General features: G+C 42.7%; 1 protein-coding gene across 4 annotated transcripts in view; it reads right to left on the bottom strand.

Annotated features, from left to right (window-relative positions):
• Window positions 1-7,456: 7,456 nt before the first annotated feature.
• LOC138192119 (tight junction protein ZO-2-like) overlaps window positions 7,457-20,360 on the bottom strand; it is a 127,919-nt gene continuing 115,015 nt past the window's right edge. For 2 of the 4 annotated variants that reach the window (XM_069139337.1, XM_069139335.1), the window contains exons 19-23: window positions 16,435-16,653; window positions 16,062-16,169; window positions 13,513-13,977; window positions 13,078-13,163; window positions 7,457-12,182 (exon numbers count right to left, since the gene is read on the bottom strand). In XM_069139337.1, the coding sequence (XP_068995438.1) occupies window positions 12,038-12,182; window positions 13,078-13,163; window positions 13,513-13,977; window positions 16,062-16,169; window positions 16,435-16,653 (1,023 nt within the window). In that variant the 3' untranslated portion in view covers window positions 7,457-12,037. Of the gene's footprint in view, window positions 12,183-13,077; window positions 13,164-13,512; window positions 13,978-16,056; window positions 16,170-16,434; window positions 16,654-20,360 lie in introns of those variants that run through there. The other 2 variants (XM_069139336.1, XM_069139338.1) reach the window with 2 other exon arrangements.

The raw sequence follows: 20,360 nt of genomic DNA on the forward strand, positions 1-20,360 counted from the left end.
GGACACCTCCTGCAGGAGAAACCTCCCCTTCTCCTCTCACGTTTTACTCTGAAAACTGATGCATGTGTTGTGAAAACAAGTCAAAGATTTCTTTTCAGTAAAAACACAGAACCGTGTCAAAGTTTTAACCTGAGAGAAAAGCTTCTCAAACATTAAATATGTCCCTCCATCTGATCCCAGATCGGTTTTAACGTTTTAATAAAATCAGAAACCAAACATTAAAATCAAGAACGTAGGTACTGACTTCAGAATGAACTGATAAACACCTAAAAAGAAGATTTACAGTCAAACATGTGAATCATCTTTCTTCTGTTTTACTTTTATTCACATTGAACACAGAAAGTGAGTTTATGACCTTTACTGATTTAATAATGATACACAGACATCAGCTGACCTGATCAATGTTCAACTATTCATACAACATCTTCTGTTTGGTTAATTATCCTAATTGTTGGTTCTTGCTTTCCTGTGGTGACATCACAGTCTGTTTATAAAAGAGTTCGTAGCTTCAGGTCTGTAAAATGGTTCCGATCCAGAAGTGTCTTCAGCTGCAATACCAGCGAGTGCCACTAGAGGTCGGCTCCAAAAAGCCTCCGGCTCCATAGACTCCCATTCAACTTCTCTCATCAAATCCAAAGTGAATAAAATGTGTCCATCAGTTATCTCGGTGTTGTTAGCTAAAGTCACTCCTTCTTCTTAGTTTTCTGGAGGTCCATCTGAAAATAATCCCTCATTCATTAGAAAAGAAGATTCAAGAAGACCTGTTTTTGGGGGCGTGTCTGTTTGATTGACAGGCCTGTGGTGCAGTCAGGTTACAGCTATCGGTGGGCGGGACGTAGTACCGTCAGGTTTCCGATCAGATTGGTCAGATCCACCTCTGGCTCCTCCCCCAGCTCGTCCAAATATGGTCACTTCCTGCTCCAAACCGCTCCGAACTAACAAAGATGGTGACGGACAGAATCTGAACTGGAGGATTCATAATGTTCACAAACCAACGATGACATCACTGATGGATGATGACATCACTGACGGTTGATGACCTCACTGATGGTTCTGATTGGTTCCCTCCATGGTTCCTCATATGTGCCACTTCTTTAATGGTGGAGATTGTTGTATTTGAAAATAATAATAAAGGTGATATTTACTTATGTTCTGCGGGTGCTGCAGCTCCTCCTACAGAACAAAAACATGTGTTAGGTTGATGGTGACTTTAGATGGACCGTAGGTTCTGGTTCTGTTCGATGTTCTCCACCTGCTGGGTTCCTCTCTGATGTCTAACGGTTCTGTGTGAGGACTTTATGGGACCAAGTGTACGGTGGCCCTGAGGGTCAAACACAAATACATTTCACTCAACGCTGCCATGTCTTATTTTATACTTTAGTTGACTGTTATTTATGGTTCATGTTTTCAATAGTTTATTTATATTATTATTATATTTATATACAGCTCTGGAAAAAAATAAAACCACTTCAAAATCATCAGTTTCTCTGGTTTTACTGTTAGAACATTTTTGTTTTATTCTATAAACTACTGACAACATTTCCCAAATTTCAAATACAAATATTTTCATTTGGAACATTTATTTGCAGAAAATGACAACTGGTCAAAATAACAAAAAGATGCAGAGTTTTCAGATCTGGAATAATGTAAAGAAAACAAGTTCATATTCATTTTTAAACAACACAATACGAATGTTTTAACTGAGGAAGAGTTCAGAAATCAATATTTGGTGGAATAATTGATTCTTGATTTCCAATCCCAGCTTCATGCGTCTTGGCGTCTCTCCACCTCTTTCACTTTGATGTTGGGAGACTTTATGACTCCTGGTCCAAAGATTCAAGCAGCTCGGCTTTGTTTGACGACTGGTGACCGTCCATCTTCCTCTTCATCACATTCCAGAGGTTTTCAATGGGATTCAGGTCTGGAGATCTGGCCGGCCATGACAGGGTCCTGATCTGGTGGTCCTTCATCCACACCTTCACTGACCTGGCTGTGTTTCATGGAGCATCGTCCTGCTGGAAGAACCCTCCTCAGAGGTGGGGAACATCGTCAGAGCAGAAGGAAGCACGTTTTCTTCCAGGACAACTTTGTCCTCGGCTCGATTCATGCGTCCTTCATGAAGACAAATCTGTCCGATTCCAGCCTTGCTGAAGCCCCTCAGATCTTCACCGATCCTCCACCAAATTTCACAGGATGTGGAGACTCTGTGGCTCGTCGGCCTCTCCAGGTCTCCGTCTAACCATGAGACCACCAGGTGTTGGACAAAGCTGAACATTGGACTCCTCAGAGAAGATGACCTTCCTCCAGTCCTCTCTGGTCCAATCCTTCTGGTCTTCTTCAAACCTCAGCCTGGCTCTTTTTTGCTTCTCATGATGAAGAGATTTTCTATCTTTGCAGGACTTCAGCCGCCAAGAGCCTGTTTCTAACCGTCCTCACCGTCCTCACCGTCCTCTTCACCCCAGCTGCTGTCTGACGTTCTTTTTGGAGGTCACTTGGTGTCATCCTATGTTTGTTGAGAGACATTGGAATGAGTTGGAGGTCATCCCGGTGAGCAGAGTTGTTTTGGTCCTCTGCCGGTCTGTAGCTTTGTTGTCCTTAGGGACAACAAAGATACAGACATTAGGTCTGTATCTTTGTTGTCCCTAGTGTCTGCAGCTTTGTTGTCCCTAATGTCTGTAGCTTTGTTGTCCCTAGTGTCTGCAGCTTTGTTATCCCTAATGTCTGTAGCTTTGTTGTCCCTAATGTCTGTAGCTTTGTTGTCCCTAATGTATATAGCTTTGTTGTCCCTAATGTATATAGCTTTGTTGTCCCTAATGTCTGTAGCTTTGTTGTCCCTAGTGTCTGCAGCTTTGTTATCCCTAATGTCTGTAGCTTTGTTGTCCCTAATGTCTGTAGCTTTGTTGTCCCTAATGTATATAGCTTTGTTGTCCCTAATGTATATAGCTTTGTTGTCCCTAATGTCTGTAGCTTTGTTGTCCCTAATGTCTGCAGCTTTGTTATCCCTAATGTCTGTAGCTTTGTTGTCCCTAATGTCTGTAGCATTGTTGTCCCTAATGTATATAGCTTTGTTGTCCCTAGTGTCTGTAGGTTTGTTGTCCCTAATGTCTGTAGCTTTGTTGTCCCTAATGTCTATAGCTTTGTTGTCCCTAATGTCTGCAGCCTTGTTGTCCCTAATGTCTGTAGCTTTGTTGTCCCTAATGTCTGCAGCTTTGTTGTCCCTAATGTCTGTAGCCTTGCTGTCCCTAATGTCTGTAGCTTTGTCTGTTCCTGTTTTTTCCTTTTTCTTTGTTTCGTAATCGACTCATTTTAAATGAAGGTCAACCTCAATGATCTCTTGATTATAAATAAAGGCTGAAAGAAAATAAATGAATCAATATTATTCATATTTATAATAAGCGCAAGGTGGGACAGTGGTAGGTAGGTAGGTAGGTATTTACTTTATTAATCCCCGAGTAGAAATTTTTTCGCTACAGCAGCATACAGAAGCAACAAGATAATAATAGAAATAATAGAATAAAATAATAGAATAGAATAGAATAATAGACAAGCAATAAAATAGCAGTAAATAGCAGTAAAAAAATATAAATATAAAATATAAAATGCACAGTATATACAGTACAGTACATATCTATATATATTATATACAAACAAACCAAGAAACACAGTCAACAGTGTTATTGTTATGTGATGGATTTTGCCAGAGGTGAGTTATTGTACAGTCTTATTGCGGTGGACAGGAATGATCTCCTGTATCAGGAATGATCTCCTGTATCAGGAATGATCTCCTGTATCTGGAATGATCTCCTGTATCTGGAATGATCTCCTGTATCAGGAATGATCTCCTGTATCTGGAATGATCTCCTATATCAGGAATGATCTCCTGTATCTGGAATGATCTCCTGTATCTGGAATGATCTCCTGTATCAGGAATGATCTCCTGTATCTGGAATGATCTCCTATATCAGGAATGATCTCCTGTATCTGTCCTTGTGACAGCGGAGCTGGAGGAATCTTTTGGAGAATGTCCTCCTCTGTCCCTGCAGTAGGTGGAGAGGGTGGTCAGGATTATCCAATATGGATAATAGTTTGTTCAGCGTCCTCCTCTCCACCACCTTTTCCAGACTGTCCAGTTTGTAGCCGATGATGGAGCCGGCCTTCTTAACCAGTTTGTTAAGTCTGTTGGTGTCTCCTGCTCCAATGCTGCTCCCCCAGCAGACCACAGCGAAGTACAGTTCACTGGCCACAACAGATGGTAGAACATCTCCAACATCTCGCTGCACATATTGAAGGATCGAAGTTTCCTCAAGAAAAAGAGTCGACTCATCCCCTTCTTGTAGACAGCGTTGATGTTGGTCTTCCAGTTCAGTCTGTTGTCATGGAGACACCAGGTACTTGTACTCCTCAACCATGTCCACCTCCTCTCCCAGAACTCTCAGCGGTTGTGGAGCCGTCGTCTTCCTCCTGAAGTCGACCACCATCTCTCTGGTCTTGGCCACGTTCAGGAGGAGGTGATTCCTTCCCGCCCACTCCACAAAGTCCTCCACTACTGCCCTGTACTCCTCCTCCCGTCCATCCCTTATACACCGTCCACTGACTCCTCCTCTCGTCCATCCATTATACACCGTCCACTGACTCCTCCTCTCGTCCATCCCTTATACACCGTCCACTGACTCCTCCTCCCGTCCATCCCTTATACACCGTCCACTGCAGAGTCATCAGAGAACTTCTGCAGATGTCTTGACTCTGAGTTGTTCTGGAAGTCAGTTGTGTAGAAGGTGAACAGGAAGGAGACAGAACAGTTCCCTGAGGAGCTCCAGTACCACTGACCACCGTATCAGACAGCACACTGCCCAGACAGACAAACTGTGGTCTGCCTGTCAGGTAGTCAGTGATCCAGGAGACGGTGGACGTGTCCACCCCCACCACCCGCAGCTTCTCACTCAGCAGCAGTGGTTGGATGGTGTTGAATGCACTGGAGAAATCAAAGAAAGTGATTCTCACAGATTCACCGGTTCCATCCAGGTGAGACTGAGCTCGTTGCAGCAGGTAGATGATGTCATCGTCCACTCCCACATGAGGCTGGTACGCAAATTGCAGAAGGTCCAGAGAAGATTTCACCAGCGGCCTGAGGTGGGCCAAGACCAGCCTCTCCAGCACCTTCATCACATGAGATGTGAGGGCAACCGGTCGGTAGTCGTTGAGGCCTGATGGAGTCGTCTTCTTGGGGACAGGAACCAGACAGGACGTCTTCCACAGCACCGGGACCTCCTCCTGCTTCAGGCTCAGGTTGAAGAGGTGTTGTAGGACCTCAGCCAGCTGGACGGCGCAGGTCTTCAGGACCACGGGGCTGATGCCGTCAGGTCTTCAGGACCCGGGGCAGATGCCGTCAGGTCCTGCAGCCTTGAGCTGGTGGAGTCTCTCCAGCTGTCTCCTAACCTGGCCAGTCGTCACAGAGAGGGGTGAGGGGGGGGGTGGGGGAGGTCAAGGTGTCGATGGAGGAAGAGCCCTTTGAGATTGAGGGCTCTATGCAGTTCACCGGGGGGGGGGGGGGGGGGGCAGGAGGCAGCAGAGGTGTTTGGGAGGTGTGAGGTGTGGAGGAGACAGATGAGGGTGGTGAACTAAACCTGTTGAAGAAACAGTTTAGTTAATTTGACCTCTCCAGGTTCCCCCTGGTTGTTCCTCTCCAGGTTCCCCCTGGTTGCTCCTCTCCAGGTTCCCTCTGGTTGCTCCTCTCCAGGTTCCCTCTGGTTGCTCCTCTCCAGGTTCCCTCTGGTTGTTCCTCTCCAGGTTCCCTCTGGTTGTTCCTCTCCAGGTTCCCCCTGGTTGTTCCTCTCCAGGTTCCCCCTGGTTGTTCCTCTCCAGGTTCCCTCTGGTTGTCTCTCTCTCCCCTTGAACCCAGTAATCTCCTTCATACCGGTCCACACCTCCCTCACGTTGTTAATGTTGGTATGTGCAGCTATAATAATATTAATAGCTGATATCAACCAACAAATATTTATACTGAGAAAACTAAGTCAGGATCTGATTTGTAATCCTTATTGATATCAATTGATCGAGTGGAAATAGAACAACAATATGAATTATTATTATTTAATAATGGTGAATTCACACTGAATCCTCTCATACTAACCTACATCTTCCCAAAGAAATCTATATTTCAGAGAACTCCATCAGCTTCGTTCTCTGCTGCCTTGTTTTAAACACTTTTTGAAGATGGCTTGTTGTTGTCATGGTGACAATTCCTATTTTCCTTTTCTTTTCATGCCCCTATTTCACATCACAGCCTGCACCTTCCCTCCATGTCCAGCAGGGGGATCTCCTCTGTGGTTCCGTCCTTCCTCCGGTCCGTCGTTGACTTTAGAACATTTTGAGCTTTGTTTCCACTTTGACATCCTGCTACTGAACTTTCTTCTCGTACCAAACCAATCAGCGCATCACCGTGTTCTTCTCTTCTCTCCTTCACATACTAATAGATCAGGTTTCTGCATCTATACAGTCTGAGATCTCGACGTTAGTTATGTTGAAATAAAATCCCTGTTATCTGAAGTGATCACAGTACGTACACACGATTCAAGCTTTTCACTTTTATTTGGTGTTTTATGGTGAAAACATGGAAAAACTCTGCAGACAGTCCAGTTGTTGCTCTCACTGACTCTGTCTGCCGGGGAGCAGCACGTGAGTCACTGACGGTCTGTGACGGACAGCTGTCAGTGGACTCTGACAGTCTGTAACAGACAGCTGATGTGTGAACTGACATTTACAATTAAGCGTGTTGGAAACATGTGGGACCGTTTTATTGCATCACAACAGCCATAATTGTTGATGTGCAATTATTGTCTGTTTCAGGAATTTAACCTCTGACCCCTCAGTAACTCTGTTTCCATGATACGAACACCTCATAATACAAATCTAAATATAATAATCTGTCATATCCTCATATAAATACATGTGTTAAACTCCACGCCATGTCTGATTGAACACTGCTGGTCTCCATGTTTGTGCGTGTGTGTGTGTGTGTGTGTGTGTGTGTGTGTGTGTGTGTGATGTCTCCTGATGGTTGGTAATAATAAGAATAATCTGTAGAAACGGTCTCCGGTCAGATGATGGACGTCCACCATAAAAGTGTCATGAAATTTTAATGTGCCAACTTCTGTTAGTTTGGGAAATATTATATTATAACATATTAATTATAATTGTTTTGTTGTTCTTGAGTTCTTTAAAAGAGGTTTGATGTGGAAATCTGGGCACAGAGCCCTCTGGCGCCCTCTGCTGGTCTTTGGTTGAACCTTCAGATGTCCTGAAAGCTGATCCTGCTCTTCTTCTGCGGTCTTCACAGGAAGCTGCTCTGAAAGGAGACTCAGCTTTGAGAAGATAAGGCCAATGCTAATCCTCTGCACAGTTTTCTTATTGTCAGGAAACTCTGGTTCTGGTTCCTACTGAAGACAGAAATCTGTAAAAGGCTCACAAATATAGAGTTTAATTAGAAACAACATTCTCTCATTTGCTAAAACATTTGGTCACTAGTCGGAAGCAAATGTCACTCAAACAGGAGGAAACAGTGCATTTGTTGGGGACTAGTTTTAGCAGCGGATGAATACACATTTGGCAGTCTAGTGAGGATTTGATGTATCTGGTTGTTTTTGGACAACAGTGGAAATCTGCAGCACAAAGACGAAGACGTAAAGGTGTCCATCGAAGGAAAGTGAACCCTTTGGAATTATCTGCGTTTATGTATTAAACAAAGTTCGGAGTTTAGATGTTGATCAGTCCACAAACTGTCAAATAAAACCTCACTGCACACTCCAACTAGACCAAAGAGCACCTGGACAGTGAGTGTGTGTTCTGTTGGACTGGTTACCGAGACAACAACGATGCAATCTGGGCATCAAGGTACCGCCTGAAGTGACTCCCCATGTATTAAATGACATGAATTTAAAGCTGGCTGCCTGAAGCTGTGAACGCTCCCAGTTGTACCTGGTTGGTTTCTAAAGACTGATGGAGCTGATGAGGAGCAGCAGGAGTGACTGAGCCGGATCACAACCCAGCAGCAGAGGACAGCAGGTCCCGGAAGAGACCTACGACCCGTAACAGAGACGTGAAATAACAGCGTCATTATTTACAGATGGGAGGTGCTTCTGTTTCAGTGATGCTCAGACTGCGTCTCCACGGGGGGTCCAGCTGTGACCGCTCACAAAACACAACATTGTTCGAAGGCTTTGGTTCAAACCAATTCAATTTCATGACATGGACAGGATTTGTAATTAATTTAATACTTTAGTGACGTTGACCAGTACGTTCCAGTAAACAGCACTCAGTTCACAGGTCGGCAGCAGAACTTCAGCGTCTGGGTCAGGACCCGGACCTGAACCCTGTCGAGGTTCTGGGACCGACCTCAACAGAACCATTCACTGAACGATCAATGAAAGGAAGGTTTGGGTTGTTCACAGGAAGTTCATCTCTTAATTATAACCAATTAATGCAGAAAGCAGGAAACTCCAAAGGGCTCACGTGTTCCTGCATCAGGACACACATCACAGCTGTGAGGAGGTACATTCATCAGTGGTTGGGCGTCTGCACGTGTTCACTGACAATAAGAAAAGTGGAGAATATCACCAGCCTTATCATTGAACAAGGTGCAGGCAGTGATATCCACCATGTTGGACACAAGAGGGCGCCACCAGTAGAAACTCCATCAACAAAACAATCCAAGGCAAAGGTCATCACTGTACTGGCCTCAATTAAGATCCATTTTTCCTTTCTGTCTGGGGGAGGTGGGGGGGGGGGGGCAGCAATGGATGTCAAGCACCAACATCGGAAAAATAAGAAAGTCGATCTTTAAGGCCGTGAACACCGGAGCGGCCGGCTGAGTTCCTCGGAGCGGAGACGTGGATGTACGAGGAGATGTGCTGAGTCAGCCCGGCTGTCAGTTTGCCCCAGAGGCCAACTGTGATGTTACAGAAGAAGAAGAAGAAGAAGAAGAAGAAGAGGAAGAAGAAGAAGAAGAAGAAGAAGAAGAAGAAGAAGAAGAAGAAGAAGAAGAAGAACAACAACAACAACAACAACAACAACAAAAATGAACATGCTAACCAGCTGGAAACCTGCTGGCACTGTGGTCAACCACGATAACTCCTCGGTAGCTAGATGAGTTCAGAACAGAACACATTTATTCTACAGACGTACGACACGTTTGTCTTTCTGACTGAAACTCTGACGAAGAGGGTTTTTATAAAAGTGCAACACAGCTAATGTGCTATGATCCTTTTCTTAGTTTTGGACTTTCTGGCTCCGCTCACTGTTGGTTAATGGCACATGTTCACCTCAGATCACTTTGCCCCCCCGAGCTTGTGCACCGGTTGCACAGTGGACTCACATTGTTAGATTGAACACTGAAATTTGTCTGTTTTAAAGCTGGACTGATCAGGCTTATATTTACAACTTTAAATGTTCAGTATGTAAAAATGTCCCATCGTGTAATACCACTATATACCTATGGAGGTGATAGTGAGTCACTAGTGTCCAGTCTGACAGCTGGAAGACGATCTGATCGAGCTCGTCACATATTCTAACTTCTCTGAACCACAAATCCACAAACAGAAAACTAAACTGTCAGAACTCATCAGCTGGACCGCACCACCTTCTCATGTTCATGACAGACACAGAGGACCAGGAAAAAGACGGTCCATAACTATACTTTCAGCTGCCTCTATAAGCTATCCCTAGATAGCCACCATTAGCATTAGCAGCCGTTCCTTAAGAGGAGAAGAAAAGTTGTGAGTTCAGCATCGGACTCGATGCCTTTACTGTCCAACAGTCTGCAGCAGCAGAAAACAACACCAACATTAACTCTGCCAGTTCGGAGCGGTTTGGAGCAGGAAGTGACCATATTTGGACAAGCTGGGGGAGGAGCCAGCGGTGGATCTGACCGATCTGATCGGAAACCTGACGGTACTACGTCCCGCCCACCGATAGCTGTAACCTGACTGCACCACAGGCCTGTCAATCAAACAGACACGCCCCCAAAAACAGGTCTTCTTGAATCTTCTTTTCTAATGAATGAGGGATTATTTTCAGATGGACCTCCAGAAAACTAATAAGAAGGAGTGACTTTAGCTAACAACACCGAGATAACTGATGGACACATTTTATTCACTTTGGATTTGATGAGAGAAGTTGAATGGGAGTCTATGGAGCCGGAGGCTTTTTGGAGCCGACCTCTAGTGGCACTCGCTGGTATTGCAGCTGAAGACACTTCTGGATCAGAACCATTTTACAGACCTGAAGCTACGAACACTTTTATATCCAGTCTGTAGTTTAGAAAACACCCCTTCTTCCTCTCATGGTGGACTGAGAGTAGACTGCATGCAGCAGTAACTCACTATCCCCCCCTGTGGTACAAAGTGGTATTAAAGGACAGGACATGCTGGTTAGCATGCTAACTTCAGAAGATGTCTGCAACACAATAGACGTCGGTGATTTAAAGTCTACCTCATTTCTTCACATTCTGTGAATAATTTGTATTAATTTTTGAACGTATTAAACCACTAATTGAAAATATTGCACTTTAAACCAATTATTCCGATGCTCATCACAGCAGGTGAGACTACAGCTGCAGGTGTGTCCTCTGTGTTGGTGAAGGTGTTGGGTCACTGCAGTGACAGTTCAGTGTGGGGACAGCATTAAGGTTTCGGTGTCAGTGGTTCCCTGGTTTCCCTTTAAGCTTGACAGCAGCAGAGGTTTTAGTCCAGCTGGGTGGTTGAGGGTTGGAGGAGAGACGACCCAAACCTCATGAGACTCAGAAAGTAAAAGGCACTTCAAAAAATTGTAATAAATTCCAGTGTCACTCGATAGAACTAGATAAAATATACAGAATATATATATATAGACGCCTATATATACAGTATATCTAGCTATCGATAGATAGATAGATAGATAGATAGATAGATAGATAGATAGATAGATAGATAGATAGATAGATAGATAGATAGATAGATAGATAATAGATAGATAGATGGATGGATGGATGGATGGATGGATGGATAGATAGATAGATAGATAGATAGATAGATAGATAGATAGATAGATCGATAGATCGATAATAGATAGATAGATAGATAGATAGATAGATAGATAGATAGATAGATAGATAGATAGATCGATCGATAGATCGATAATAGATAGATAGATAGATAGATAGATAGATAGATAGATAGATAGATAGATAGATAGATAGATAGATAATAGATAGATAGATAGATAGATAGATAGATAGATAGATAGATAGATAGATAGATAATAGATAGATAGATAGATAGATCGATAGATCGATAATAGATAGATAGATAGATAGATAGATAGATAGATAGATAGATAGATAGATAGATAGATAGATAATAGATAGATAGATAGATAGATAGATAGATAGATAGATAGATAGATAATAGATAGATAGAGTATGTATACACACAGGCATTGTCATATCGAAAGGAATGCAAGGACCAAGTATCGACCTCGTCTGTCTCTGTCACACTCTCACTCTGTATATATTCATATACGTATACAGTATATGGATTTACATACATACAATATTTGTTGATTATAGCTGGCAATAATAGGAGCTTAAAAAAGGAAGGTCATAGATGTCGTAAAGCGCATTGTGTTTTTTTTTGATTGGTTGAGGTTTTTGTGAGGGCAAAACTCGTGGCAATAGATTTCAGTTGCTGTGCACAAACTGAAAGAGTTGCATAGGCAAGAAAACAAGTGGTTCCTGATCACCCGGGTTTCACCATTTAAAGTGATATGTGAGAAAGAAACAATTAAATACAACATACGGTAAAAAGCCGACTGAAGACAGTGTTGTCATCCAAACAGATCTTACAGACTCTCCAGAAAAGTTACTCCTTTCTTAATATCAAAAAAGCGAGTTTCTTGGAAGTCAGCAGCTGGTTTGTGCAGGGCATGATGGAATGGTGAGAATATAAATACACTGCATATGCAGCGCGTGGATGTACGTCCAGTACGCAGCAGTGTCGTGGTGACCCTACAGTTCGGTGTCCTGGTACTGGTGGGAGTTGGCATTGTAGTAGCCCGGCACCGCTTCCTCCTCTGCCTCCTCTTCGCTGAGGTAGAAGGGACGGCCTTCCTTGGAGGGAGGCGGAGTCTGAGGTTCAGGACGGGAGCTGGAGCTGGAAGGACACAGAAAATACAAGTTTAGCTTTAACTTATGCTTCACTCGTTTTGGCCATCATCCTTTCAGTCCAGACAGAAAGAGCTCAGCTATCACTTGATGGATATTATGATGTGTTAGATTATGAATCCCTGAGTTTGCAATAATGTTGGGATGTCACTTTGTAACTTCTCTGTAATGTCTATTTGGACCATATTTGGACGAGCTGGGGGAGGAGCCAGCGGTGGATCTGACCGATCTGATCGGAAACCTGACGATACTACGTCCCGCCCACCGATAGCTGTAACCTGACTGCACCACAGGCCTGTCAATCAAACAGACACGCCCCCAAAAACAGGTCTTCTTGAATCTTCTTTTCTAATGAATGAGGGATTATTTTCAGATGGACCTCCAGAAAACTAATAAGAAGGAGTGACTTCAGCTAACAACACCGAGATAACTGATGGACACATTTTATTCACTTTGGATTTGATGAGAGAAGTTGAATGGGAGTCTATGGAGCTGGAGGCTTTTTGGAGCCGACCTCTAGTGGCACTCGCTGGTATTGCAGCTGAAGACACTTCTGGATCAGAACCATTTTACAGACCTGGAAGTTATGAACACTTTTATACACAACACATTTAATTCATGATTGGAAAGTAAATTATTCACACTCAAATCTCCCGATGCAGTTTATTTATTAACACACATCAGTGACGTTTGCAGCACATTGCTCTTCATCAGTGTGGTTAATAAATGAGTTGCATCGGGAGCTCTAAGTGTGAATAATTTACTTCTGCTCACATCGTTCCAGCACCTGATTTGACTGTATTGGATGAGTGTTCTTTGTTCACTTTGACATTTAATGAATGCTGACAAACACAAAAACACGTGTCTGACAGTAGTGAGCCTACCCGATGGGCTGGGGGCGACGGTGATCCAGTTTGGCGGTCTTCAGAGGAACAGCATAGATGTCTGGGTGCTTCTGAGATATTTCCAGCTGGAAAACACAGACCAGCTGATTAAACTGTTACGACTGGTATCCAATATGACATGCGGTCTCTGGTTAGAAAACAGCTTTACTGCAAGAATTCCCTTTCCTCTCTACAAAACACAAAAAAAGCTGTTCGTAATAAAACATTTCAGAAATGAAGGAAGAAGCTGGAAGTCTGAAACATTGTCTGAGAGGGTTTAAACCACGGGAGACATCATCTGTATGGCAGCATGTTATTATGAGCAGTGCTCAAAGCGAGCCAGTACTCACTGGTACACTGAAACCCTGCCTTCTGTTGAGTGGAGTACACTTCCTGTCACTGCACTGACCAATGGGAACACTGAGCTCTGCCCACCCTGGCATTCTGCGCCTCCTGCAGTTCCAGCATCTTCTGGGCTTGAGCCAAGTGATCCATCTTTTCAAAGGCTTTGATCTTCCCCAGGAAGGACCTCGTGGACGGGTCCTCCATTGGACTGACCTCGGCGGTCGGAGCAGGCAGAGCCAGAGTTGAGCGGACTGCAGCGTCCGCAGTGTTCCTACAACCGCTGGGCTTGGACGGGAGGGGAGGAGCTCCCAGGGGCGGCAGTTTGCCCAGAGAGTTGAGGTGGTGTGGAGGAGGTGGAGGCGACAGGACGGAGGAGGCTGCTGAGTAGGAGATGCATGGTGGAGGGTCGTTGTTGCTGCTGGTGGGGCTGCTGCTGGACGGAGAGTCGTAACTCCGGTTGGAGCTGTGGGGTGGGTGGTGGTGCTGTCGGGGGTGATGGTGTGAGGGGGTGGAGCCTGAGACGAGAACTTGATCGTCCCTCAGAGACAGGTTCACCTGAGCAGAGAGACGCGTTAGAGCCACAACAGATTCACGCAACACATACAGAAGGTTTCGTAGTCCAGGACTCAGTCAGAAATAATGTTTTAACACTTCAATGATCAACAAAACCAGAAACACAAACCTGTTTGGCTTTCAAACAGTCAGTCAGCCAACTGGACAACTTGATCGTTGTCAAACGATGAAGCAATAATACACGAGAGGTGCTTTAACGTCATTATTGGCACAACAGTCAGCGGTCAGCACACCATCGAGTGTAATATTACAATCATACAACAACTTACCATCAAATAAAACATGTAATCTACATGTGATCATATTGTGGAGCAATTCACTCTAAAATATAAAACTTTTTGTTCTTGCGATTTCAGCTGCTGGAGGACCTCGTTACATGCTGATCTTCTTTTCTTTCCTCCTACTCTTTAACTGACTCATACCTCACCATCTTCTTCTCTCCCATAGTTTCTTCTTATTATCTGTTGTCTCCATTCAGTTCCTTCACTCGTGTAGTTTCTCTTCTTTCTTTTCCAGATGTCCCGTCATGGAGCTGCATGTCTCTGCTCTGTGATTGTCGTCTCCACCAACAGTTCTTCTCTTCTATCTCTATGCTGTCCTTTTCTCTCTCTGCTCTCCTCTCACCCCAACCGGTCGAGGCAGATGCTACGCCCACCTCTGATCCTGGTTCTGTTAACAGATGCTCCGCCCACCTCTGATCCTGGTTCTGTTAACAGATGCTCCGCCCACCTCTGATCCTGGTTCTGTTGGAGGTTTTTCTCCCTTAAAGAGGAGTTTTTACCTCCTAGTTTATGTGGGAATTGTTGAATTGTTGAATTATTGAATTATTGAATTGTTGGTTTCTCTGTATAATATTATAAAGTCTTGCTGTAAAGACTTTAATGTGTTAAGTGCCATGAAATAACCTGTGTTGTGATTTGGCGCTATATAAATACAATTGAATTGAATTGAATTGAATTGATGAACTAAGATATCTGATGAACAAAGATACCTGATGAACAAAGATATCTGATGAACAAAGATATCTGATGAACAAAGATACCTGATGAAAAAAGATACCTGATGAACAAAGATATCTGATGAACAAAGATATCTGAAGAACAAAGATATCTGATGAACAAAGATATCTGATGAACAAAGATATCTGAAGAACAAAGATATCTGAAGAACAAAGATATGTGATGAACAAAGATATCTGAAGAACAAAGATATCTGATGAACAAAGATATCTGATGAACAAAGATATCTGAAGAACAAAGATATGTGATGAACAAAGATATCTGAAGAACAAAGATATCTGATGAGCAAAGATATCTGAAGAACAAATATCTGATGAACAAAGATATCTGATGAACGAAGATATCTGAAGAACAAAGATATGTGATGAACAAAGATATCTGATGAACAAAGATATCTGGTGAACAAACATATCTGATGAACAAAGATATCTCATGAACAAAGATATCTGATGAACAAAGATATCTGATGAACAAAGATATCTGATGAACAAAGATATCTGTTGAACAAAGATATCTGATGAACAAAGATATCAGATGAACAAAGATATATGAGGAACAAAGATATCTGATGATCAAAGATATCTGATGAACAAAGATATCCATGTTCTCATGTGTTTTTAACATTTTAGCTCCGTGTCATGTGTTCAAACCAAACCGGTCCAGCTAGCCTCCTCTAGGATTGTAAGTGCGTGACTATCCGTGGTGTTACGGTACGGGTGCTCGGAGCGACCAAAAAGGACCAAAAGAGACCCGACTTCACCAAATGGGTCATTTAATAGAACTAGAACAAGTAGAAACTACATTATATTACATGTTATATGAAACTCTATTCTCATTCTATTTTCCCATTGAGGAGGTGGAGTGATATTTCTAGTGATGAGCACTGCTGAAGACCATCAGCAGTGGTTTTCAAGAGGAAGGTTAATGATAAATATATATATGTATATACATTTATGCATATATATATTTATAATTATATACAAATATAAATATAGACAAATATATAGATATACATTTATAAATATATACAGACAGACAGTACCTCACCTTGTTGTCTGTTAAGAAGACAGGTGGAGGGCTGCACCTGTTCAGGACTTCCCTGCTGCTGATTTTCCTCATGCGACTCCTGATGTCTGGACTGTATCTGCGCAAGATCTACACACACACACACACACACACACACACAGACACACACACACACACACAAAGTGGTCTCTATTCTTGTGTGTGTGTCTGTGTGTCTGTGTGTGTGTGTCTGTGTGTGTGTGTGTGTCTGTGTGTCTGTGTGTGTGTGTCTGTGTGTGTCTGTGTGTGTGTGTCTGTGTGTGTGTGTGTGTCTGTGTGTGTATGTCTGTGTGTGTGTGTGTGTCTGTGTGTGTGTCTGTGTGTGTCTGTGTGTGTGTGTGTGTGTGTGTCCGACCTCCTCGGCTGTCACCGGTTCAGATGAGCGGCTGATAGCAGAGATGTGCATCATCTCCACATCAGGCTCATTATCAGTGTAAGCCCCGCCCTCGTCCGCTGTGTCATCGAGGTCGGAGGTCAGCCGGCTGTCCATGCTCAGGTAGTCGGCAGACATGGCAGACAGGAAGGACAGACGCTCCATGTCCTGGCAGTCCAGATCAGTCTCTACTCCCTCCAGCTAGAAGAGACACATGATGGATCTTGGGTGTACAGGAAGGAAGGATGGACAGACGGATAGCACGAGAACAAGAGAGAAGAAAGACAAACAGAGCCGAGCTGTAGAGAACTGGTGGCAGCAGGTAGGAGGACAGAGAGCATGCTGGGAGCTGCAGTCAGTCCTCGTCTGCTGCTGTGTTCCACAGATACACACTAACACACACTAACACACACTAACACACACTAACACACTCTAACACACTAACACACACTAACACACTAACACACACTAACACACACTAACACACACTAACACACTAACACACACTAACACACACTAACACACATTAACACACACTAACACACACTTACACACACTAACACACACTAACACACACTAACAAACACTAACAAACACTAACACACACTAACACACATTAACACACACTAACACACACTAACACACATTAACACACACTAACACACACTAACACACACTAACAAACACTAACACACACTAACACACACTAACAAACACTAACACACACTAACACACACTAACACACACTAACACACACTAACACACTAACACACACTAACACACATTAACACACACTAACACACACTAACACACACTAACAAACACTAACACACACTAACACACACTAACACACACTAACACACTAACACACACTAACACACACTAACACACACTAACACACTAACACACACTAACACACACTAACACACACTAACAAACACTAACACACACTAACACACACTAACACACACTAACACACACTAACACACTAACACACACTAACACACACTAACACACATTAACACACACTAACACACACTAACACACACTAACAAACACTAACAAACACTAACACACACTAACACACATTAACACACACTAACACACACTAACACACATTAACACACACTAACACACACTAACACACATTAACACACACTAACACACACTAACAAACACTAACACACACTAACACACACTAACAAACACTAACAAACACTAACACACACTAACACACTAACACACACTAACACACACTAACACACATTAACACACACTAACACACACTAACACACACTAACAAACACTAACAAACACTAACACACACTAACACACATTAACACACACTAACACACACTAACACACATTAACACACACTAACACACACTAACACACATTAACACACACTAACACACACTAACACACATTAACACACACTAACACACACTAACAAACACTAACACACACTAACACACACTAACAAACACTAACAAACACTAACACACACTAACACACACTAACACACACTAACAAACACTAACACACACTAACACACACTAACAAACACTAACAAACACTAACACACACTAACACACATTAACACACATTAACACACACTAACACACACTAACACACATTAACACACACTAACACACACTAACACACATTAACACACACTTACACACACTAACACACACTAACACACACTAACAAACACTAACAAACACTAACACACACTAACACACATTAACACACACTAACACACACTAACACACATTAACACACACTAACACACACTAACACACATTAACACACACTAACACACACTAACACACACTAACAAACACTAACACACACTAACACACACTAACAAACACTAACACACACTAACACACATTAACACACACTAACACACACTAACACACACTAACACACATTAACACACACTAACACACACTAACACACATTAACACACACTAACACACACTAACACACATTAACACACACTAACACACACTAACACACACTAACAAACACTAACACACACTAACACACACTAACAAACACTAACACACACTAACACACACTAACACACACTAACACACACTAACACACATTAACACACATTAACACACACTAACACACACTAACACACACTACTCTAACATGTCAGGACTCTCACTGTGCACACAGTCCTGTTCATTCAAACCACACTGACAGGAAATGACCTCATCATGTGAACACATCAGCCTCCACAATATCTGCAGCTTTCATTATTTTACCCAGAATTCAGTGTGTTTTTGTGTCCTCTGTTTAACACTCAATAAACACTCTGATTCTTCTGTCCAGCAGCAGAGAACAAACACGTTGTGTTCAGGAACAGCTGCAGCTTCCTCACACGCTTTTAATTTGAAAATCCTTTATGTCAGTGGCCCCGCCCCCTTCCTCTACAGAGCCAAGATGGCGACCGTTTAGTGTGGAAAGTGTTCAGAGTTTTACACTTAGTTAGTACACAAGTACAACATCTGGAACACAAGTAGAACATCTGGAACACAAGTAGAACATCTGGAACACAAGTACAACATCTGGAACACAAGAACAACATCTGGAACACAAGAACAACATCTGGAACACAAGTACAACATCTGGAACACAAGAACAACATCTGGAACACAAGTACAACATCTGGAACACAAGTACAACATATGGAACACAAGAACAACATCTGGAACACAAGTACAACATCTGGAACACAAGTACAACATATGGAACACAAGAACAACATCTGGAACACAAGTAGAACATCTGGAACACAAGTACAACATCTGGAATACAAGTACAACATCTGGAACACAAGAACAACATCTGGAATACAAGAACAACATCTGGACCACAAATACAACATCTGGAACACAAATACAACATCTGCAACAAAAGTAGAACATTTGGAATACAAGTACAACATCTGGAATACAAGTACAACATCTGGAACACAAGAACAACATCTGGAACACAAGTACAACATCTGGAATACAAGTACAACATCTGGAACACAAGTAGAAAATCTGGAATACAAGTACAACATCTGGAACACTAGAACAACATCTGGAACACAAATACAACATCTGGAACACAAGAACAACATCTGGAACACAAGTAGTACATCTGGAACACAAGTAGAACATCTGGAACACAAGTACAACATCTGGAAGACAAGTACAACATCTGGAACACAAATACAACATCTGGAACACAAGTAGAACATCTGGAATACAAGTACAACATCTGGAACACTAGAACAACATCTGGAACACTAGAACAACATCTGGAACACAAATACAACATCTGGAACACAAGAACAACATCTGGAACACAAGTAGAACATCTGGAACACAAGAACAACATCTGGAACACATACAACATCTGGAACACAAATACAACATCTGGAACACAAGTACAACATCTGGAAAACAAATACAACATCTGGAACACAAGAACAACATTTGGAACACAAAAACAACATCTGAAACACAAGTACAACGTCTGGAACACAAGAACAACATCTGGAACACAAGAACAACATCTAGAACACTAGAACAACACCTGGAACACTAGCACAACATCTGGAACACAAGAACAACATCTGGAACACTAGAACAAACATCTGGAACACAAGTACAACATCTGGAACACAAGTAGAAACTCTGGAATACAAGTACAACATCTGGAACACTAGAACAACATCTGGAACACAAATACAACATCTGGAACACAAGAACAACATCTGGAACACTAGTACAACATCTGGAACACAAGTACAACATCTGGAACACAAGTACAACATCTGGAACACAAATACAACATCTGGAACAGAAGTAGAACATCTGGAATACAAGTACAACATCTGG

This window comes from Embiotoca jacksoni, unplaced genomic scaffold (assembly GCF_022577435.1).
Source record: "Embiotoca jacksoni isolate LCO1_2020_lvr unplaced genomic scaffold, fEmbJac1.0.p SCAF_81, whole genome shotgun sequence".
Lineage (NCBI taxonomy): Eukaryota > Metazoa > Chordata > Actinopteri > Embiotocidae > Embiotoca > Embiotoca jacksoni.